General features: G+C 39.9%; 1 protein-coding gene across 1 annotated transcript; it reads right to left on the bottom strand.

Annotated features, from left to right (window-relative positions):
* Nucleotides 1–2,253: 2,253 nt before the first annotated feature.
* On the bottom strand, nt 2,254–20,063 carry LOC149064614 (synaptotagmin-12-like). Its single transcript, XM_089254606.1, has 9 exons — nt 19,908–20,063; nt 17,520–17,772; nt 13,686–13,905; nt 11,692–11,845; nt 11,394–11,520; nt 9,264–9,482; nt 5,916–6,036; nt 3,706–3,839; nt 2,254–2,528 (listed from the first exon to the last, which is right to left on the bottom strand). Exons 2-9 carry the CDS (start codon nt 17,694–17,696, stop codon nt 2,352–2,354), a joined length of 1,329 nt encoding a protein of 442 aa, XP_089110732.1. The 5' UTR covers nt 17,697–17,772; nt 19,908–20,063; the 3' UTR covers nt 2,254–2,351.
* Between the last annotated feature and the right edge of the window lie 4,741 nt (nt 20,064–24,804).

Genomic DNA, 24,804 nt, shown 5'->3' with positions numbered 1-24,804 from the left:
TTAACTTTTTTTGAGATTGGTCATTTTCAGGTGCTGCTCGTGAGCACCGCAATACTCACTGAATCACTCAAGTGTGCTAGATTTATATGCGTTTGATTTTGTACTCTCAAGGTTTTGATCGACATTTCAATTAAATAGCCCCATTCGAGGATTAGCATTATGCTGATTCAAGTGAATTCCAGCTGATTATACACGGTACTAACGAGCCTGTCATTTTCATCTTTCATCATTTCAACACATGCTGCATTTTTTCTAATTTATCACATGTGGTTTCATTTGTCTATTATTTATTTTAAGCGTTCAGTGGTTTTCTCCTTAGTTTATTGCGATTAAAAATTTTAAAATTTTGATCATTTTTATAATCTTTCTGGTGTGTTTTATTACTTTTTTAAAAAATATATAATTTGTCATCTTTTTATACACTATCCCCCCTCCCCTTGCTTGTGTTTCGTGATCAACTTTATCGTTTTTACTACTATTTTTATGAATTGTTTTTAGAAATTTCCCCCCAATTTTTATTGATTGTTGTTTGTAACAACGTCCGTGGATAGTGAATTCAGAGCCTACTGGCCTTCCAAAGGCTTTTGATAATAATAAATAAAAAAAAGTAAATAGATTCTAGTGGTTTGCAAAGTTACTTTTCACGGATATCGAGAACAAGGAAGAACTCGTCGACGTAATTAACTCACCACTGTATATTCCCTTTAACGGTCATTAGGAACGATTCATTGATAATAAAATAAAATTCTCTTGTGAAAGAAGTTATTTCCCCTCCCCCGAATATGTGAGGTCACAAAACTAATTTAGAAAACAGAAATTTCATCAAGTTCAGCACGTGGGGCCGTAAAGTTTTCTAAAATCTCTCATTCTCGCGAGGGAAAAATTGATTGTTCTGTTTTTATTTTTAATGAAGTTTCTATGGACATAGGCGAATCCAGAAAATGTGCAGGGAAATTTTTCTTTTACGAGAAGAGTAATCAAAATTCATTTGAATCTCTGAATTTGATCTATTAACGGTTAATCATAACGAATCTTAAGTATAACATGCAAAAATGATAATGAGGCTTTTTGGGTCACGTGATATTTCCCTTTTTCAATGAAGGGTTTGAGGGACATACAAAACCGCATCAAAATTGGCCAAACATGGCGACTTCCTCGGCGGCTCATGGAAGAAACAAATCTACTTTAAAAAAATGTAGAAATCAAATATATTTTTATGTCTTTTTCATGGGTGCAAAATGTAAATATTTTTTTCTCAAGTCATCCGCCTGTTTTTGTCTCAAAAAAAAAAAAAAGGCTTCAATTAACCGCTTTACTATCAAGGATGTAATATTGCGTCCAAACATCAAAAGTAGAATAAAATCAAACAAGCTCCCTTGTTTTCTTTCCTCTCTCTTCGCCATCACGAAGCTTTATTGCAACCCTATAAAAAATTTTTTTCGTCGCCGTTTTTTCTTTTCTCCTCATAGTGTTTTTTTTACCCGCAAATAATGTATCTTCCTACTATATATACACGTAAGGGCGAAAGAGAAGCCAACACGTATAGGGTGAGGGTGAAAAGAGACTCGAAAAAAACCACTTATCTATACCTTATTTTTTTTTACCTCATCTACAGATATCCCTTATTTGTTATACTTTATCCATTATACTTTTTCTTTATACATATATATTTTTTTCCTTTCCCCTTGCTTTTTCTAACGTACGGTACAGTTATGTTGGGATAAGGTTAAAAAGACAATACGGAAACATTAATTTTCATTTTCATGCTTCAGAAGATATAAATAAAAAGTTGAAATTAATGTTATCGCATGGATATCCAACTCAAAAATAGGTCCAGCTAATTATTTAATACTTAGTTTTCCAGGTTTCGAATCTCTAAATGAACTGAATATTTTGAGAATCAATGATTCAAGTTATAATTTTCAAAGTTATTGATGTGGTGGAAAACTTTAGTACCAAATTTCCGAATTTCTACAGTAAAATCGGTAATTTTAACATTGACTTCTCTGAGGATCATCCTGCGCTTGTCCCTCAAAGTGATGCTGATGATAATTATGACGTCCCTACGCGAAAAGCCTCGTACTGTATTATTAATATGAAACTATTTTTGGAGTAGTAAAATAATTGTATTTTTTCCCCTCGAAGCACCTCGAATATAAGAACGCGATTCGATAACATTGATATGAGAAATATTATATATAATCATTATAATTATCGTAGTAATTTATTTTTTCCCCTCTTTGGTTTTTTTTTTTTTGATTTTTAAAACAGTTGAGTGTGCGCAATACTTTTGACGGCAATAAATCGTGCACATTTATAATGAATGCTTTGCGGTAAAAATATTTGTTCCTTCAACGTTTCCTCAGAGAGTGCCACATGGCGATGGGTTTCCTCGGCGAAGAGATCATCTGGTTCCAGTGAGACAGTTCTTTGCCCGAGCATTGGGACCCGACGAAGACGTGTCCGACGGCTGGTGCTTTCTTGCCCTCCGCCTCGTACTCGGCCAACGTCAGTCGCAGCTGGATGTTCTGCGTAAAATGAAAAAAAAACGTAATAGTGGAAACGTTTCAACTAACTGGCATTTTTAACCACTCTTCTAAGGAATGAACCTCTGAATTCAAATTCGCAATGTTTTTATTGCGGTCTACCACCGAGCACATTAGCGGAATCCGATCTTTTCGGGGTGTTTCCAGCGCCGCACAGTGGCGTATTCACGGATGGTTTAGCGGGCTGTATTCCAGGGCAGCAAGTTCGGAAGCGGCAAATTTGAGGAGTGATTGGCCAAGAAAATTAGCAGGATGGGAAGGGGGTAGCGAAATATGTACAGCTCACCATAAATCCGCCTCTGAACAGAGAACTAGGTGAGTGAGTGACCAAACGAGTGACCTAGAGAGTTTGCAAACATGTAAGTGAACAAAAGAGGGACCTATAGCGTGTTCAAGCATGGGGATTTTTAAAAAAGTGACCTAGAACGTGGGCAAGAATGTGTTTTAATCAAGAATCACCTAGAAAGTGAGCAATCAGATCAATGAGCGACAAAAAGAGTGATCTAGAGAGTGTGTGAGCAAGGAGGTGGCTAAACGAGTACGCAAGCGTGTGAGTGACTTGGAAACACAGGCGTATTTACAGGGGTGGGATAATAGCAGTCCTAGATACTACGTTAACTATCATGGAGGTATTGGGGGGTGCGCCTTAAGAGCATCATGGGGTCCCCAGGGAAAAGTGATTTTTTTGAGGCCTTAAAAGCCAAATTCCCAAATTCTCGAAATTTTCAACCAGATCTCATTTTTGTGAGGCTCCTTTTCTCTTGAGGTTCCCGTGCCGTGCCCGGGTGGGTCCATGTCTTAAGACGGCACTGTTGGGGGCAGTGCAAGAGGGCAAGCGAGGTTATAGCACAGGGCGGCGAACTCGAGATGGGAGTGGCCAAGAAAATTTGACTAGAATGAGAGAAGGGCGGCGAAACTCGCGTAGCCCACAGGTGACAAAACCATAAATCCGCATCTGAAGGCTTCTTGTAAACAAGGAATGAAGAAGTAGTTCTCTCGGGGGGAAGACTATTTTTTTGGTTACTTTGTTTTGAAAAACACATCCGTCAGTCTCAATTGTAAGCAGCTGCATAACAGGGGGAGTTTTTCTCTTCTAACAGTCGAAAGGGCATTAATTAGCGTAATTTTATTCACGAATCAAACAGTAGTTATTACGTACCTGAAGCGCTGACGCAGGAACAGAGAAAATCATGGCTTCGTTGAAAGTCGGATTACGGTCTCCTCTTTTCACCGACGTTTTCTTCTTGCTGATCTTCTTGCCCTTTTGAAGTAGGTAGACCTTCACAAAAAGATCTGCGAATACAACAAGAAAGAATTTTCATTCCAGTTTTTTCTGTAAACACTCGAAAAGTTTTTTCGGAGAACGACCAACCTAACTCACGAACCCAACCGTTCAGCTTCTCTCATTCCAATTACCCGCTTCTTTGAACTGCATTAATTGGCCGAATTCACTTCGATTTCTCGTAAAGGCATTTCAAGGGATTCACCATTAACCTCCACAACAGGTAAAGTACAGAAGAGAAGACTCCGAGTTTTTAATAGAGCAACGAGAAAGCTCTTTTACGCCCTCTGGTGGTACACCAGTTGAACTAATCACGTGTTGCGCTATCTGTAATCATTTGCATATCTACTTGCATAACAGCACTCCGAGTTTTGTAAATGAGCTTTCTTGATGCACAATTTTTTTTCTTTTCTTTTGACCATCACATGCGAAAGGCTGAAACTTATAACTTTGGCAATTGCTCGAACAAGCCATTGATTTTTAAGTGCATCATGAATTGACCGGAAATTCACGAATTAATCGTAAATGCTCTTGTATTTTGGATTTCTGCTGAATGACTTGGCTGAAGCTACGAGAGGTCTGCCATTTCGCGCATCAGTTGACTTTTATAAAATGTAAAAACACTGGGTATCATGGGTATCATTTTGTAACTTCGCGTCGCTGGAACCCGCGTTTAAACGCCGCTACTGGCACAGTAGGGGCAGGGCCGTCTTAAGAGTATCATGGGCCCCCGGGCCAAGTGGTTTTTTGGAGGCCCTACCCGGTAAATCCTAGAAAATTTCAACCGGATCTCATTTTTGCAAGGCCCCTCTTCCCTTGAGGCCCCCGGGCCGTGCCCGGGTGGGCCCATGCGTTAAGACGGCACTGAGTAGGGGGCTGACTGAAGTTTGTATTCCAACTTCGAGGCAAATATGCACAAGCCCTAATTTCCCTTCGAAAAAATTCTGTGGTGTTTGGTCAGAACATGATAACTCCAAAATCACATTTTTGAGATATAGTATTTTCATTGTCATTTAAAAATCAGAAATGAATCATACACATAAATACAAATGAAAATATCATACGTCAGAATGTTGTTTAGCCGTACGCACGTATTTGTACATTTATCTCACTTCTAATTAGTTATAATTAGCAAGACCTACTACTACATCAAAAAGACATTTTTTGGAGATATCATGTTCTGACCAAACGCCACAGAATTGTCCTCACAACCAATAAACAGATCTTACAACCAGTTTCTTTCTAAGAGTTTCTTTCCAGTTTCTTTCTGATACACATGCGCTCGCCGAGGATATTTCTGCTCATGCAAAATCACTTGACGTACAGATTTATATATATGCTTACAAAATTGATAATTCCTTTAAATTCAGATGTGAGTGAGTTTGTGTGTATTCGGATATTTTTAAGTAACTATTAAAAAGAAAAAGTTTTTACTTTTAATCTTAATAGATATGGCAGCACCTGAATACCCATAGTATTTGAATACATGTGCAGGTGGTAGCATCTATGCACATATAACATACACTACACTTTCTTTCTTTCAAACGGAGCACAACTCCTGTTTATCGCCATGGGCAATTTACTACCGATTGGGTTGGACCGGAAGTGTAAGTGTGTGTACTTAACAGTATGAGTGCGTATATGGTTTTTTTGCGTGAATTTTCTGTACTGCCATATCAATTTTTGAGTGAAGTCTAGTCATTGAATATTTGTATCGTTGTAGGTCTGTTGCTCTCTGTGGAGAGACTTTTTAACGGGGGAGGTCAGCTCGCATTCCCGCATCGAAGTTGGGAACCACAAAATAAAAAAACTTCAGCCGATCACCGCTGGGGCAACAGTGGGGTGCGAACCCGGGTCCTCGTGATGCGAGTCCGTCGCTATGACCACTCGACCACCGCTCCGCTGTGGTCACATACACTGGCATACATACTCAGCTAGGAGAGATCCACAATAACTAATTCCGACATCTACTTGAGATACAGTTGAAGTAAAAGGCCTTAATGGCGACAGACCGGTGGTAACTAAAGTAGAAAAAATTTGCATGAGAAGGGAAGGAGAAAGAGAAGAGTGTGGAATATATTTTTTACCCGCAGAAGGTTTCGTTTCGGACCACACGATGTTCCTCGCTTTGACGAGAACTACGGTCATCCTCTCGGCGGTCGGCAGATAACTCAGAGAAAACAGAAGCTCTCCCATTCCTTTCGTCTTCTGTGTGTGTCATAAGGGGAAAAAAAAATACATTATGAATACAGTCGAATCCCGTTATAACGAACTCCAAGAAACCAGAGAAATCACTTCGTTATAACGAAATTTCGTTACAAAGGAATTCCAGGTTTTTGCATTGTTATTATGTCAACTTATCTGGGGGATCAGAAAAATGTTCGTTAAAACGAGATTTTCGCTATAGCGGTATTCGTTAAAACAGGATTCGACTGTACTCTTCGACGACATTCTATATCATTCGCTTTCTAATGATGAAATACGTATACTCGACGCCGTAACATGCACGATTGAAATAATCCGAATAATCAATATAACTATGAAGAGAAAATTTTACATACTGTATGTACATAAATGGCCCCAGTTCCTTTTATATTCATAAAAAGTTGATATAAGTTTTGTCTAAATAAAGTGTATGTAATGCCGTCACTGATCGAAGTCTCATAAGCCATACTCGAGCCTTCGAATTTAATATGAATAGTTTATGGTCCAGCAATATTGGTTTTCACTTCATGACCGCAATTTTAGCCGGACATTTATTCAGTTCGCGGGAAATATTCATAAAAATGAATTACATCGATCTGGGTCGGAGGATCGATAGCGCCTCGAGGCTGTGTGCGTGAAATTTCTCTCAGACGAGGGGATGACGAGATATTTTATTTATGACTGCATCAGTTTCAGTGACGTATTTACGGGCTGGGGGGGGGGGCTTTTTTAGCGGGCTATAGCCCAGGGCGGAAAATTTTAGAAATGAGTGGCCAAGAAAATTAGTGGAATGGAGGAATTGCGGAAAAATTTGCATAACCATAAAAATAAATCCGCCTTTGCTGAAACAGTAAGGGACTAGGTCAGTGAGTGAGCGGAGAGCGACTTAGATCGTGAGAAATCATGCCAATGAATGAAAGTGACCTACAGAGTGAGGGACCTGGTCAGTCAGTGACTTGGAGTGCGTGCAAGCATGTGAATGATCAAAAGAGTGACCTAGAGTATGTTTCAACCTGTAAATGGTAAGAAACAAGAAACTTATATAAGGCAAGAAACCATGTCAGTGTGTGACGAAAAAAGTATGCAAGCATGTAAATGACTGCAAACGAAAAGAGTGACTTAGAGAGCGTGTGAGTATGGAAGTGACCAAAACAGCGACATAGAGACATGGGTGTACTTGCAAGGGTGGAAGGAGTTATAGCGCTGGGTGGCGAATGCGAAGAAAGAGTAAGAAAATTAGACTTGAATGGGAAGGGCGGGAAAATTCGTATATATATATATATATATAGCCAGCACAGGGGGTTAAACCATAAATGCGCCTCCGATCAGTTCTAACCAGCAAAGTAATGTATCTTTTGCGTGGATGGGTAAGGGGCCATTCCATTATTACGTGAGCTGATTTTCAGCCATTTTTGATCCCCCCAACCTTGTCAGGAAAAGTCAGCAAAACACTGAAACCCCCCCTCCACCCCTGTCAGCAAAATTTCGTCAGCAGCTTAGAAAATTTCATATCTTCAAATAGGGGTGGTTGATGACGTAAGCAACCTTCAAAACCCTCCCCCCCTGTCATCAAAAGTCAGCAAATCCGAAACCCCCCCCCGATGCTGACGTAATACTTGAATGACCCCTAACCGTTCGTCGTAGAGATGTAGTTCTAACTCCAAAAATGTTCAAAATGTGTTGAAAAATTGCTCTGTACCAGTTTTGGGAGTGAAAATACAGTGCGTCATAAAGTAGAAAATCTAAATTTTCATACGGTCTCCCGGTCTTTTAATTTTCGATTAGGATATTGTTACCCTGTCCCTCCCGAAGCCAACAAAGAAGGTTTCGTGGCTTTTAAGTGCAATATTCGCTGAGATATTTGAGTTCAATAATCAGTGAGAAAGATTTGGGAAGAAAAACAGCACAAACTTAAGGACAACGCTTTTTACCCTCATTTATGTTTTTCTTTCCTAGCTTTTTTCTCTAATTTTAGAATTCAAATATCTCAGCCGAAATTTCACTTATAAATATGTAATTTTTTATTTGGCCTCAGGAAAAACAGGGCGACATCTTTCTTATTGGAAGTTAGAGCACATAGAGAGACCGTATGAAAATTTAGATTCATCATTTTATGACACACTGTATTTCCACTCTCGAAACTGGTGCAGAGGGATTCCTGAACACATTTTGAGCATTTTTTAAATTCGAACCATACCTCTACGACGAGTGGCTGATGATATAGACGCCGAATTAGGACTTACAGGACACTGTTTATACTGTAGAAGATTCCTCGAAAGACTGGTTATATTTTTGGAGATGATGATTACAAGAAAGAAAATTCATCTCTGCCTCCTGGGTGTCGGGGACACGGACGCCGGTTTCCCGTTTGCCGGACGAGTGCTCTACCAACTCAGCCAGAGGTCTTCAACCTTTTTTTAGTCGCAAGCACTGCCTGTACCCATCATCAAAAGAAGGTACCCCTTACGGCAAGTTTGGCATACGACTTCATGAAATCGGGATTGGCTTCCTTCTTCGAGTGCAATTTGCACGAGTCGTTTAATTGGAACGTTGATCAAGTGCTCGTGAACACTAAATCGGACACGAGCATCGAGCACTCTGGGTGATTGAGGGAGCACCTTGGTGCCCGTGAACAATGGGTTGCCTGAACTAAGCTATGGAAACAGATAGAATATTTCTCCCCGTGAAGGCAGAGATGAATGTTCTTACACGCTATGATTAGAATGAAGATGAATGCTTGTACGTGTGAATTAGTTACTATATTCCCCCGCATTAGCCGGCATGCCGGGAAATTCGAATCACAGATTCTGGAAAATTCTTGTATATCTTTTCTTAGAAATCTAATGAATTGGCTAAATGCCTATTGTGATCCTTATCAAACCTCGCTTTTCCGGCATGGCCGAAACGGACCAGACCCCCAACATTAAAAAATCGGGTATCCCTCGAGTTTCACGGCATGCCGGCAAATGCGAGTGAATACGGGAGATCTTCCCTCTGAATACCACACCCATAGTGTGTCGAAAAGTGTTAGTAAATTCGTAGTTTTCCTCGTGATTTGTCTTTTATTTGTGTGTGGTTCTGGTTTCTTCTTCCTTCATTGTATTGTACGTAATAGAAAAGATTATTATTTTCCATAGACGACGTGACATGATAATCGTAGTTCTGACACACGTGTTTGTTTTCAGCGATGTCGTGTCAATAAAATCATTAAAGAAAAATGCTATACAGACCTGCTGTTGTTTCAGGGAGACGATGGGAAGCCAAGCTCGATAGCGGGAAGTGAAGTCGACGTCACTGAGTCGGACTTCGCTCTCTCCGACCAACTGATCGGCGGACACGTAAACGAAGCAACGTAGAACCGACGACTGCTTCGACAAATCCTCTTTCGGGATGTCTCTGAACACGAACCGTTCGTTGAAGTTCGGCTCTGAACTGACCTCCCGGTGAAGCTGACGGAAAAATACACACGAAAAATGACCGTGAGATAACGCGCAACACACACATAAAATATTCGATGGAATATTTAAAAAAAAAAACCTGCTGTAAAAAAATCCAGATTTTTTTCTTTCTTTCTTTCAAACCGAGCGTAACTCCGGTCTATCGCCATGGGCAAGTTGCTACCGATTGAGTTGCGCTGGAACCTAAAACAGTCTGAGAGCGTATCGTATCTAGTTGTTAATTGCATTTTTAATTGGGTTGCTGTTTTTCTTTTTTTAAATATATGACATCCATATTTTTATGGGCATCTTTTTATCAGCCACCTCGTTGGGCACTTTGCCTGTTGTGGCGTTGTATTTGTATTTGTATTTGTATTTGTGCATGAATGTTCAGTGCTGCCATGTAAATCCTGATTATAACCACGGTTATAGCATTCGTTTTCTCAACGAACGGATGAAAGGAAATTCTTCACCTGCAAACTTTTCAGTGGCCAGCACTCTTTAACAATTTTTTTAGCATTTTTTTTTTTTAAAAATAGTCAGCGGGCCACAGAAAATTGCTCCGATGGCCACATTTGGCCCACATCGGGCAGTGTGTTGAAGACCCCTGCACTAATAGTTAATAATATCTGATTATTATATCTGACTTTGGCATATTCTCATGGCACATGTTCTAAGAGTATTTTTTCGCAACGAGACGGTAATTCGTAACCAAGACCCCGATAGAATTGGCAACACAAATCTTCTTTTCTGGTTCTCTGCGAAAAATCGAGTTTTAAAGAAGCGTTTTGAGCGGGAAATTGTTTTTTTTTTTCTGTGCCTCTATGATGTATTTTTTTTCCTCTTCCGTATCATGAAATTTCGATGAAATTTTGTCATTACATGAAATAACAGTAAGGAAAAAACGTCGCGCGTTTGAATTTGTGTTGATTGGAATCAACGACTTTCGAATCTCTACAGGTTTTTTCTTTTCTTCTTTCCGAACGTGCATCAGAACTCTGCGCTCGACCAGCACCCCCTAGAGATAGAAGGCCTCCGCAGTCTGTCTCTCCGCCGGAAAAAAATTCCCTGCTCGTGCCAGCATCATCGTTGTGAGGAAAAGAAATGATCGGAATCAGAATTGGCGATTTCTATGCCCCACATCCGATCACTGTGCGGCATTTGTGAGCCAATCAGGAAGATTCTACGCCAAAATAAGAAGACACGAAATAGGATGCTGTGTTTCAAAATATGGCAAACTTGCTAGGCAGTCTGAATGACGTTTATGGCAAACAGTGCAGATGCCTTCTATCTCTAGGAGGTGCTGGCTCTACCCAACTGCTAATTACTACTACTACTACTACTAAACCACATACACCTCGTCTATATTTTCCTGAAGAACTGCTAACGAATTGATACATGCTACAATGTGCGTGTACGTGTTGTGAACCTAACGTGAAGTGTTTTCTGTGTATTGCTTGTTATAGTGTTACCATCTGCCATCTATTTTTTGAACTACGAGTGAAGTGTAATGATTGAAGATTTGTACCGTTGCAGGCCTGTTGCTCTTATGACGAGGCTTTTTAAAGGGGGAGATTGACTCGCATCCACGCCTCGTAGTTGGGAACCACAGCTGCTAAATACTGTGCATCTTTCTCACTTTTTTGTACCGATGGAAAAGGAACGACGTGACACGAGCTATTCTCACAATGCACGATTACACGCTGGTGTAGTAAGATTTCAGCCACCTCGTTGGCCAATTCGCCTGTTGTGGACTTTTTTTTGTTAATAATAATTAATAAGAGTATCGCTCGCTTTCATGAATAGCTTCCCTCTATGTCCCTCGACTCTGTTTGTATTAACGCACGCGATAGTTCAAATTCTGTTTTCAAATCACAGAGAAAGTAATTACGAGATGAAACCGTTATTAGTTTTCAATTTTACCTTCGTTTTGAACTCGTTCGCTTGACTCGGAAGCAACGTGATCCTCACGTAACTTCCCGAATTGTCCGCATTGTAAAGTGGAAGACCTTTTGCCTGGTTTAGCTCTACTACGAGTTCTTGACGCTGGCTGCAAATACACACGGCAAAGAAAGAACATTCAAAGACTGGAAATTTCATACTGAAATCTAATCAACCGAGCTCCGAAAATCACACACCGATATCTCTATATAGTTTTATTTAATAATATTTTCTCGACTTTTAAAATTTTACTCGTTTAAGAGCGAGAGAGATTCTTTACCTAGAATATTCGAGGCTCAGGTTCAATTCCGCCGCCCATTCGGGCGATTCCAGGGCCTCTAGAACTACAGAAGTGTCGGAGCAGACGCTGTCGCAAGACATGGCTCTCTGCAGCTTGATCGAGTTTGATAACATCAGTGGTGATCCTGATTCCACTACAAAAAAAAAACACGGAAATATATAAGAATGTGCATATATGCAGGGTGAAGGCCACATACCCTATTTTCGGAATATTTTGAAATGAATTAAGTTGAAATTAAACTGGTTTTGTGTTATTGCAGTTTAAATCATAGTTTCCCAACCGTTTTGTCCCGTCTCCCCTTCTTCAGAATTTTCTTTCTGCCGTCGCCCCCAAAACTCAATCGAATCCATAGAATCCTATGTTATACCCGTAGCTTCTACCCCCCCCTTCCCCCGAAACATTCCGCCCACTGGGAATCACCGGTTTAAATGAACAGAATACGAATGCATGTTCACGTATACGTATGGAAATTTACAATATAAGAATTTTCAAGTTAGATTTTATTTATAAAGGGCACGTCAGTGTGAAGAGATACTTGCCTTTTCTTGACATCCCGGTTATCTGCGCTTAGTGAAATCAGATGTAGAACCGATTAAACTTGAGCATTATCTCAGCAAGAGATAAACGCAATGCCCCGGCGGAGCGGCCATACGATTTGAGAGGCCCCGGGCAAATATTTTTTAATCGATGGAAAGTGCACTTGTCTCACATTCGATTTGTTTGAATTTTCCTCTTCAGCTGCTTACCTGCTGTGATTTCGTGATTCTTGCGGACCAATGTTTTTTTATGTGTTGAGAAAGACGTCCTCTTCTTTGTTAATGCAATATATACGGGAAACTGGCTCTATGAAAAGAAATGTTGATGTTTAGGAAAGGCAAATGCATCTCTGCCCTCACGGGGACTGACTCACACAACGTTTCTTTATTCTGTCATTAGTAGGCTGACCATATTTTCTCGAGAGAAATACGGGATATTGAGATTCCAAATACGGGAAAATACGAGACATCGCCAAAAATGACGCCAAAACCGAGCAAAGTTGCCAAATATTGTTAAAATTACGGAAAAATCACAATAGCGGGAAATGAAGCGTTACTGCAAATTGCAGTGGATTAAAATGAATTTCACGGAAAAAAACGTTCACCAAGACAAATGTGGGAGATTAATATTCTCATTTATAGTTGTAATTATGATAATATAATTTATTAGTTGAAAAATAATTTCAGTCTTTGACTTCAATAAAGAATAAAAATTCAAGTAGGCTTCGTGTAAAATACGGGAAAAACCGGGACACTTTTGCGAAAATGTCGGGACGGCCAAAAATACAGAAAATACCGGGACTGTCCCGGGAAATACGGGACGTATGGTCACCACCCTAATTATAATGAAAGCGGTAGTTATAATTAATAATAATAATAATAAAAATAATAATAACTAGTCATTAGCTAAGATATGCTTTTGGGCAGTTTCAACAAATCACTTAACTTTTTGGTCATTTGATCATTTTTGTCGCACCACGGTCATTTTCTGCACACGAGGGCTAATTAGACCGGGACCTACAATTTATTGCCGATTCCGAACGGCAGGCTTGTTTTTTTTATACTCATCGAGAGGTTGGTGCGCTAACCCCTCGATGTGGGGAACTCCCTGCGGTAGCAATTTTTTGCTGCGGTCAAGTCGCCGTTTTTTGTTGTACCCCTGTTTAACTTTTTAGATATCATGAAGAAGAAAGTTTTAATTGAGCTCCAAACAGTATAGAAATCAGTTACGTGGATTGAAGGAAAAAAATTTCTGTTTTTATTCATTGCATTTTCTAGAACCTCCCAAAGTTATGCCTTGTAGGACCACCACTGGCTATCCCGGTGACAATAACCATACTGAAGCGACAAATGTGAAATACATAAATACTAGATAATATCTTGTGAGTCGCCTCGAGATTCTCGTCGACACCACACTACATGGACCTTGTTACTCACCCTGAACATCGGCAAGTTCGCTCGCATCGATACTCGTCCTACGAGCGAGGTCCAGCGAGAATCTCTTATTGTTGGCCGATGGAGGAGGAAGGGCAGGAACAGGAACCGACGCAGAAGAAGATGAAGATGGAGCGTCGCTCCATTTCTCCGAAGACTTGAGGTTTGCCGAAAAGCAACTCTGAGGTTGTATCAGTGGTGGACGTGAACCGTTCCAATCGTCCTGAAACGATAATCGACAGATAAAATTACAAAAGACCCGATTTAATTTAATTTAATTTAAAAAAATTAAGGGGTTTTTTTTTCTTCATTTTTTAGTAAATATGAGTATGCCTGACTGAAATGCACGGAACAACGTTGGAACGGTTTTTCAATCATCCCACGGCATTGACGAGGTATTTTCACCTACTTAAAATCTTTTTTAGGGTACGAACATAGGTCACGCTGGTTTCCGATTCTGCGAGTCGGCGCCATTACAGGTTGGTTGAAACACTTGAAATTCGGGTATTTAACCAGTCATCAACGGCTCCACTTGCAGAATCGGAAACCAGCGTGCACTATTTTCGTACTCAAACATCGAAAATATCTCACATACGTAGTAACTAACGACCGTCCAATACACACGTGATTCCTTGTGAAAAAGTAATATAAGAAGTGTTTTCAGTTTTTTGATTTTGACGCATAATTAATGAGTTGTAACGCCATAAAAATTGACGTGACGCCACTTCTGCCAAATTCAGCGAACGCACACCGAACGTACGCAACTTTGAAATTTTCTCTCAAATTTCTATAAAAATGTTTAAAAAAAATATTTTTTCTAGTTTAGTTTTGAAGAATCAATTTTTTTTTATTACTAAAGGCAAAACTAATTACTCTGTATATATATATATATTCGTGTAATATCCCCTTTGATACTCACCCCGTTTAATCTCCTTCTCCCTACCTAGTTGAGGAGCCACGTCAAAGTGAACTATTAAATGCCCGTGCATAAGCCAACACTACTAAACCACACATGCACTTCGACCATATTCCTCTGCGGAACTTCTAACGAATTGGTACATGTTGGAATATTTATGTGTATGTATAGTGAACCTTCTCTGAAGTTTGTTTCTGTGTAACGCTTGTTATGTGTAGTGCTGCCATCTGCAATCAATTTTTTAAACCATCAGTACTTTTTTCAACTCATAGTGAGTGAAGTGTAATGAACGAATAATTGAATTATGCCGTTGTAGGCCTGTTGCTCTCTGCGGCGAGAATTTTTAACGGGGAGATCGGCTCGCATTCGCGCCGTCACTATCACCACTCGACCACCAGCGGCGCGCATAAGCCACCATAAAAAGTAGACATAATCGGAGGCAGAAATAGGGGAGACAGAGGGATGGGGGCAATTGACTCGGGTAGCAAAATTTAGGCGGTTGAAAATTTCAGGTGGGAACGAGGAAAAAACATTGTAAAATCATCGAATTTGACAATGGTGCTAGCAGCCGAATTATGTTTGCGTGACACCCCCATAAAAGTCTGGCTGACAGTAGTCCAGCCCCGGGAATATTTCCATCAATTTCAAAATTCCGATTTAGAACAATCGTGGTGTGCCAGATGAAAAAAAAATTTCAACATTGGCAAAAACAGATTTGCCAATGCTTGTACCATTTGCTAACACCTACCTTTGTGAAACAAGATTTCCTTCACTATTACAATTGAACATTGAAGGACCGGACATACCCCGCTTCCCATCTCAAGGAGATATCAAAGCGTTCCCGAAAGATGAGTGCATCCGGAATTTTATTAAATATGTATATGTATATATATATATCTATATAAATTTGTATAACAGAATAACAAGTCCAATTACAGGAGTATAAATCAACGGAATAATTATGATAAATCATGATCTATGAATCGAAATCTAAATCGATATTATAGCGTCCTTGGCACGTCTGGACTCGATAATCAAAGTTCCGTTGGTGGCGGTCCGTCCTCGTTCATTGGATGTCACAAGTTATAGTCGCGTATGCCGTACAACGACGAATCGATGCGTCACATGGAGTCCTGGTCCAAGTCAGCCAATGTTCGGACACCTTGGTGTTTTAGCTCATTCTAGGGACACATTCCTGTTCCATAAGTATCCTACATCTTAATTCTCCTGGGCAATTAGGAGATTCACCATTACAATTGAAAACAAAAACCAGAAATCACTTGGATGTAAGCGATGATATGCGAGTCGCTCTTTTCAAGCGAGTAGCTCAGTTTCAAGAAATTACAACATAAAGGCAACAGCAAATTAGTCACTGATAAACATATTAGTCAATTTACGAAAATCGATGTAATTTTAATCTTTCTTTGTTGTTGACATAATGTACCTGTGCGTGTATTTTCTAGTAATAAATTAATTTTATAATCCCTCAAGTTTAGAATTTTCATAGTAATTAATTTAAGAATAATTAGTGTAATTAGTTAAAAAAAAATATGAATTTTGTATTGAATAGACAACACATTACACACGGGGGGGTGCGGAAGGTAACCTGAATCGCATTGGGGGATGCGGGACGAGGAAAAAGGTTGGGAAACAACTTTTTCTTGCTTCATATACACGAAGAGGAAAAAGCGCCAATCGTGTAAGAAAATAGCTGATCTTGGCTTCTGACGGGATTGAATATTTCATTTCAATTTCAAAAAGCTTGCAACCCTCTGTTGAGGAAGAATTTTACTTTCGTGGTTGTTTGGCGACTGTTAACTGTGACCGTTACAAAAATGACGCGTCACAAAATCTCAAAACTTTATAACTCATTAAATATTCGTCTGATCCCAAAACGGGAAAAAATACTTTTCTGTATTAGTTTACATAAGGAATCACGTGTGTAATTATTATTGGGCTGTCGATAGTTACCACCCTGTATATATCCTTGCATATTACCCAGTATTTGGTCAATATTTATCAAATCCTTAGTTTTCACATTGATGGTCACATACAATCAGGGTGTGCACGTGATTGTATTTTTATTTTCATACTTGGAAATACTAAGGAGTACGAAGGTTCTTTAACAACTGGCTGTTGCGAAGATATATTTTGGAAAGAGAGAAAATTCAACTGCCCCAGCGGGGAATCGAACCCACGTCCTTTCACTTTCCGGGTGAACGTCACGGAGAGTGACGTCATCCTTGTATAAGTCGCTTGGCCTGTGTCTGGTCCGGCCGTCCATGTACGGTCCCTTTAGGTGTACACGAGCTCCAAGGAAAGATTGAGAGATTCGGTGCCTCTGTAGTCTAGTGGTCTAGGGCGTTCACCCGGAAAGTGACAGGACGCAGGGGCAGCAGAATTTTCTCTCTTTCCAAAATATATCTTCGCAACAGCCAGTTGTTAAAGAACCTCCGTATGGTAGCGGAGAGTGACGTCATCCTTGTACTAAGGAGTAGCCTACACGTGTTTCATGTTCAGCTTGTACGCCAACAGTCGGTCCCTGAGGGCTAGGACTTGGCTCGAACTATTCTGGATCCGGACATCGAAAATGACGGGTACTCATATTTTTCGAAGCTGATTTTTCATGAAATATTTTTGTCCCCGTATTATCCCTAACCTGCACCTGCTTAAGATAAGAAGAGAGCCTTTTTTTGTTGCATAAAAGAGAAGAGTAAGTTGTGTACAGAATGTAGTGAGATTTCTACATTTATTACCTGGATACTTGAAATTACTTGTGCTAGGGAAAAAGCTATAAGCATGCATATGTACGTGTGAAGCTCATACACTGAAATAGAAAAAAAAGTGAAGCCGATGAATGATACCAATTGAAATAAAGTTTGGATCGGCCAATGGAAACTGAGGAACGAGTTAATACTGACCGCATATCCGGCATATTCTTCCTGCTTAGACAAATTAGCTCTCTCATCTTTGTTGCCCGTGGCCAAGGCGAAAAGGTATGACCAACCACCGAAAGTCTTGCAAACGACGACCATGGCTGCGGACACGAGCACGCTCAGCCCGATGAGGATGAGAGCGACCACGAGCCAATCTTCCATCTTTACTGGCTAGTCAAGCAACTGCTGCCTTCTTCTCTTCTCTTGCGCCGAGATTTTCATCGCACCCTATAGGATTCTGGTGAAACATGAACAAATACAGTCAAACCTCACTACAACGATAATCGACATAACGATAATTTCTCTTCAGCGATATCTTTTCTTGATTCGCAGAGTATCGTTATATCGGGATTTCACTGTAGTTCAGAAAATATTAGAACACACATATCATCACACACACACAAATTTCCCCCCTCACCAAAATTCTACAAAAACAACCGGTGTAGATTGTGTCATATTCATTTACACCGATTCGAAATCTGACAATTTTAGAAAAGAACTTTAAGCATCGAAAATCGCTGACGTATTAATTAATGTCAAGGTCTGGAATCATACCTGTACGTGTTCGAAAAAAATCGATAAAATATATTGCACACGTGAACATCTCATCAGATTTTTGCGGCCGTTCATCGATGCATGAGTTTCGGGCAAAACAAGACTATCATCAGCAAGCGTATTTACTTTTGATATATTTCGCCAACTCCCCCCCCCCCCCTCCCCCATCAAGAGACAGACGATCCCTTCTTTATTTCGCCAAAATTTAAAGTGAAACAAAAAAAAAAGAATGTCTCGATGAGAGAGAGAGATGCCAAACACTCACTAGAATTGATGAAACATCGAGTAAATACTTCAACTTCCGATGGACATTTTGTCCGAAAAACCATCTATCAATCCCCACGTAGAATTCACGAAAATTCGTTCATTCGTGGACCCGAACTTTTGATTCCTTCCTTTCAGAAATACAGTAAAACCTCGTTAAGTCATCGTTTTTCTTCAGGCCTGTCCAGCTTTCATAGACAGCAATGTTATTAAACCCTCGTTTACTCGTCGCTGATTCCGGTTAACTCGTCACCATGAAAAAGTTTAAGAGAGAGAAACAGATAATTTCTGCGGATTCCTTTAAAAAAATAGCTTGTGTTTAAAAGCATTGCCATATGCTTAAAAGTAATATTTAAATATGACAAAATTTAACTTAAGCCTTATCAAAAATAATCCTTATATAAGAAAATAAGGGTTAAAAAATAATAATAAATGTATATAAAAAGAAAAAAAATGCCTTATGTATCAAAACGGAACAGTTCAAGTAACGAATGTTACACTGGGGAAGTTCATTTTCCGACTAGTTTTTGAAACATTAGGGACTATTCAAGCTAGATCTGATTTCTGCATGGGCCCCCCCCCCCCCCATTAATTTAGGGCTCCCAATTTAAACAAATTATCTTTGTCGAAAACCAGACATTTTTTTCCAAAGTTGAGGTCTTCTAATGTGTGCTTTTCCCTACCACGGGCTTTAACACAATAAGTTAAGTAATAAGAGCTCTAAAAAGGTAAAAATTTCAATTTTTTTCTTCTGAAAAATCTATAAATTTTCTTAATATATTGTAATTTTAATTCATACTTTAATAAATGTCGCATTTAGTTTCCTTTATTTAAGATTTTTAAAGACAGTTACAAAACATTAGAGGCTAAGCAAGCTCGTGAGCCCACTTAATTTTACTTATTACTTTAAATTTATACGATTTTTGCAATATTGCACATCATTGAAACTAACGGCACTTCGCTCAAGTCGTCACTCCGCTTAAGCCGTCATAATTTTTCGATAACGTGAGGTGACGACTTATCGAGATTTTACTGTATAGTCATTCCCAGATGAGTTCAAATTTATACCGAACATCGTGTCTGTTTTGTCATCAAAACAATCAGATGATGATTTTACATTTATGTTAAAGAAGTCGCTGTTTCCGTCATGATTTCAAGCTGTTCGAGTGAATGAAGACGCGCATCGTTTTTCTATAAAGTCGCCGACACATACCGCGAGTCTTTTCACAGCAGCAACATTTTCCTCTCTTGAGTTCATTGTCCCCCGAACTCTAGAAAACGCTTTACAGCGAAGCACGTATATGAACCGCGGTAAAAGTAATCTACGATAATTTCAGAGAGGGACGACAAACCTTTCGTGAAAACTCTTTCAATGGCGAAAATCTGGGTTTCAGTCGGATCGTGGTGTTCGAAACACAACGTATTCATGAAGAGATAAGAATTTTTTTTGTTGGCATGTATTATGTTATTTATAGCAGATTTCAGTGGTGAGACGTGAAGTTCGGGAGGCAAAAGATATTGTTTTAACGTGCGATAGAATGATATTAGCCTTACCTTTTATTTTCGGAAACTTACGGTTATATAGGAGTTGTTGTTTTTTTTCTTCTATTCACAGTTCTAAGTAATATATTGCTTACTACGCGTCGAAAAATTTGTGGCTCCCTAGAGTGACAAAAACACGTTGTTTTTGTTCGTCTTTTTGGTCCATCTGCAGCAACATCACGAGCGGCATGCGCCAACCGACAAAGATCGATCGGAACAACGCGCCGATGCCCCGGCAGAGTGCGTTGATGGACTATTTGCGTCTTCTCTTCTTATTCTTCTTCTGAGACTCCCAAACAAAAGAAATCCAATTTAATCTCTTCGTAAGATATTCAGCAGGCTACCTACCGAATATGATTATGTTTCGCGCCTACGACGCTTTGACCGCGTAAAATCCAATCATCACTCACGGCCGAATTATAATTACTCGGTCTCATTCATCACAAAACGTGTTCTAAAGTAATCGGGAGCGGGAGCAGCAGTCAGAGATTTAATTATGAATGGAAAAACAAAAAAAAAATCTTTGGCCGTTATTGCGATCGTTGCGCGAAACATCCCGGAAACGGAATCATCCCGTCGCACGTGGACTCGATGTTCGTTAACCTTGTCTCAGCTTCATAACCAGCAGATGATGCAATTGATACAATATTGTGTATTCTTGTCTGTTTTTTCGGGACAATTGTGGCAGATGCGGACGACAATCCCACCCCTCCTCTTTTTTTTGATGCGTCGTCATAGGCGGAGATAGACTTGAAAGTCTGGGGGGGGGGGGGGAAAGGGCATGATGATGATTATGTCATTCATATATATGAAAATACGCCTCCTTCCATACACCCCCGTATCTCCACCCATGTACGTCTCTCATCCCTGAAAGGATTATTATTAGACTAATAGCCCGCAAAACTGTTCCTTGGTGTCCGCGATGGAGTTACTATGTGGCTATTTCAGTCGCCCCCCGCTAAAACGGATATCAATGGTTCTACCACACAATATCCGATTGAGCGAGGTATTCGATTATACGGGGAACAATCAGAAGAGCATCTCGCGATATAGGCAGTGCCGTTTTAACGCATGGGCCCACCAGGGCACCTCAGGATAAGAGGGCCTCACAAAAACTGGATTTGGTTGAAATTCTCTAGAATTTACTTGTAGGGTCTTAGAAAAATCACTTGGCCTTGGGGTCCATGATGCTCTTAAGACGGCCCTGGATGTAGGACGTCTCAAAAGTATATAGAATGCGTATATTTTTAAATAGAATGCAGTAACAATCCGAGTTTCGCGATTTTTTGCGAAAAATTGACATTTATGAAATTTAACCATAGGGCTATATTGCAGTTACAAGACGAGTTGAATTTTATGAAGCCCTAGTAAACCATAGTTGGTACATCCAGCCGCTGTGGTGGTCGAGTGGTCATAGTGACGGACTCGCTTCGCGAGGGTCCGGGTTCAAACCCCACCGTCGCCGCAGTGGTGGTCGGCTGAAGTTGATTTCCTGCGGTTCCCAACTTCGAGGAGCGAATGTGAGCCGATCTGATCTCCCCGTTAAAAAGTCTCGGGCAGAGAGCAACTGGCCTACAAGGCACAATTATTCATTCGTTACACTTCAATCCTTATGAGTAGAGGAAAAAACTCATAGTTTAGAAAAACTTATTGCAGATGGCAGCACTACACATACAAGCTTACACAGAAACAAACTTCACGGGAAGTTCTCACTATACGTACACACATATTCCAACATGTACCAATTCGTTAGAAGTTCCACAGAGGAATATGGACAAGATGCGTGTCTGGTTTAGTAGTTGGTACATCCATAGTAAGACGGGAAAAAAAGCAGGTGTTTTCCTCCTGCTTTGCTAAGTTTTGTTCCCAATTGACTGATATTCATATGTATCTTTGTGTTCTGTGTACAAAATCGTACTCCGACTTACGCGGTTACCGTCGGTCCCATCCATAAGCGTACGCAGAATTTTCTCGAAAGTGGGGGGGGGTTTCAATTTTTTTTTCTTCTTCTCAGGGGGGGGGGGGGTTATGTTTTTTCCCGCAAAATAACACTACAATCTCTGTTTGAGGGGGGTTAGAACCCCAAAACTCCCCTTTGCGTACGTCAATGGTCCTACCTATTGCGTAACTTCGGGTTATTAGTGTAAGAATGAGAGCAACATACAAAAAAGTTTTTGGCACACACACACACACATACACTTCAATCCACACTTCTTTCAATTTTAAGATGAACAAGAAAATTCTAATTTTATTCATATAAAAAAATTATAAAAACGCTGTCTCAGAAGTATAACGAAAAAAACCCCTTTTAAATGGTAATTTCCCAAAGAAGTTCAACAAGTTTGCATAAAGTTTGATCGCGTATGGAAAGTACTTCGACACACTACAGTATGTAAGAAGTGATAGCTTTCACTGTTCATTTAGTAGTAAAAAAATGCCACGCACACAACGTTCATCTTTCTTGTAAGGAGACCTTGGAGGTACGGCGTCTTGAAGTGAATGGATGGAGTGTTCTACAAATTTTTTTCCTGGGAAATAATTAGAAGTGAGTTAGCTATATTCACAAAGACTTTTCTTACTGAGAAATAGTGATTCTATCGAAACGAAAAACAATTTGACGGCCATGAAAGAGAGATGACTGTGTCAGTGTTCATCGCAAAAATTTTCGCTCCGTGATGTTTTTCAGCATCTCAACTGTAATATCTTTAGTCAGAGCCGCCTTTAGGGGCTGTGCGTTATGGGGTCCCGTCACTTACGGTAAATTATTTCCGGCCTTCACCAATTCTTAAATTATTTTTTGCACTAATTCTGAATTTTCATCAATTCTGACATGTTATTCTTTTGTAAAGTCTGAAAATTTTCATCAAAATAATCTAGAATTATTTCTTCCGTAAATTCTATAATCATTGCTTCTGGTCTATTGCTATAATCATCAAGTCTGGAAAAATTCCTTTCATCAATTCTAAAATATTCATCAGTTTCGGGAAAAAATTGTTTCTCTCTTTAGTTCAAAATTGCCTTTAGTACTGAATTTTCATCGACTTTTGTGTTGATTTACATTTAATAGTGCGTTTAAATTTTCTTGAATAGGCATTTCTCTTGGGAACGAACGCATTTTGCAACGTACAATGTTACCGCTTTCTGGGACGAATTGCTTACTTTTAGATACTCTTTTCTTTCTTTCAAACCGAGCACAACCAACGCCATCTATAGCTAGATGTGCTTTAGAAGGTGTTGGCACAACTCCTTCTAAATATCCTCCTACTTCTCTATATTTTTGAGACAACATTTTTCATAACTCAAATTGGAATTTTGTTTATTCGTGTCAAATTATTGCAGAGGTTTATGTTAATTAGTTCTATAGTCGCGTTTGCCAAAACTTTTGTGGATGTTGCTTTCGTTCGTATGTTATTTGAAAAAATATGCATTCCCAATACTTTTGAGACGCACTATACAATTTTGCAAAAGTGCCCTTTACTTTTCCAACTCGCAAATTTCCATCTTGTAAACTTTTCAGTTTTGCTGTTCAAATTCGAGATCGCGTTTAATATAGTAAAATATTTTTTTACCAACATTGTTGCACCTAAAGTTTAAAAAATCAAGTGGGGAGGGGGATTGTAAAACGGCGCCAACATCTTTGGAACGTGAATCAAAAGTTTTTGCTACAAAAATTAATGTTTAAGAAGTATCTCGCGAGTTGGCTGTACAAGTACATATATTCAAGGCAGTAGCGAATGGGGGGGGGGGGAGGGAAACTGGAGTCCGGCCCCCCCTCTGAAATGGGAGAAAATGACCGACTTTTGAACCGAACTAGGCCCAGTGACTGATACACTATATATACATGGAATACCATAGGTAGGTTCCCCACCCTCCCGAAGTATTAGTTTTACCATCCGAGAGAAATTTCTGGCTGCGGCCCTGCATATATTGTCTGCGGTTTGGGTTATCGCGTGCCAATACGTGTGGCACCCAAACAACCATCGATCTCACAGAGTGTGTTCGATAAATATTTAAGGCTGTGTTTATTCGCCAAGTAAACTAAAAAGAGAAGAGAGAGAAAAAAAGTTGGTTGCCGTGGTTCCGGTTCCTGAATCGCAACAGAAAACTTACTTACATTACGTAGATAATGAATAAATAACATGCACCAATGATTGATGGGATCTTTTTTATCAACGTTACTATCGAGAGAAAAAAAAATTAAATTATCAAGTATACAACTCGTGTGCAAAATTAAGAGAATTAGCACATTATGTCGAATTTCTGAAAAACCAGTGGACAGATTTTAATGAAATTTGGTACGAGTACACAGTTAGAATAGAGAAAGAGATGTGCCATACAAAAGTCATAGTACGCACTCGTGATTGTCAGTTAAAGCTCATCATTGCAAGAACGTCCAAAATCCACTTTGCGAGATCGAACAGAAAATGAGTCTAATATGGGGTATGGTTCCCCTCTCAGAGTCAGCCAGGCCGCACAGCGTGACGGCATACTGAATACAAGGCAGTTGAGGGGTCCCCGAGGCAATCGGTCCCATTCCTGCAGCAACACAGTTTTCAGTTCCGGGATGGTTCTCGGAGGGGGGGGGGGGTGGCGAGATGCAATTGCCCTCCCAAGAGCGTCCCAGACATGTTCTATAGGGTTTAGGTCAGCAGATCTGGCTGGCCAATCCATACGCCGAATATCCTCACTTTCCAGATAAACATTGACCAGGTGAGCCAGATATGGAGGAGCGTTGTCGTCCATGAACAGGAACCGAGGACTAACTGCGCCCTTGAAAAGTCGAACATAGGGCTCTAAGATCTCCTCTCTATACCTCCTAGCAGTCAGGGACCCTCTGCCAAACACATGGAGGGGTGTGCGGCCGTCCAACATGATGCCTGCCCAGACCATGACACCTCCACCACCATAG

The sequence above is a fragment of the Pholcus phalangioides genome, unplaced genomic scaffold, assembly GCF_987345545.1.
Source record: "Pholcus phalangioides strain wild (caught in Gottingen) unplaced genomic scaffold, Ppha-v1.0 ptg000042l_1, whole genome shotgun sequence".
Lineage (NCBI taxonomy): Eukaryota > Metazoa > Arthropoda > Arachnida > Araneae > Pholcidae > Pholcus > Pholcus phalangioides.
This window is presented reverse-complemented; position numbering and strand designations above follow the sequence as displayed.

Bases quoted from the DNA above. Each gene is read 5' to 3' on its own strand.
- LOC149064614 (XM_089254606.1), bottom strand. From the start codon at position 17,696: ATGGAAGATTGGCTCGTGGTCGCTCTCATCCTCATCGGGCTGAGCGTG. The intron at 11,846-13,685 runs GTGAGTAACAAG...TTTTTTTTGTAG, and splicing joins CGAACTTGCCGATGTTCAGG to TGGAATCAGGATCACCACTG. The intron at 11,521-11,691 runs GTAAAGAATCTC...GTGTATTTGCAG, and splicing joins CTGAGCCTCGAATATTCTAG to CCAGCGTCAAGAACTCGTAG.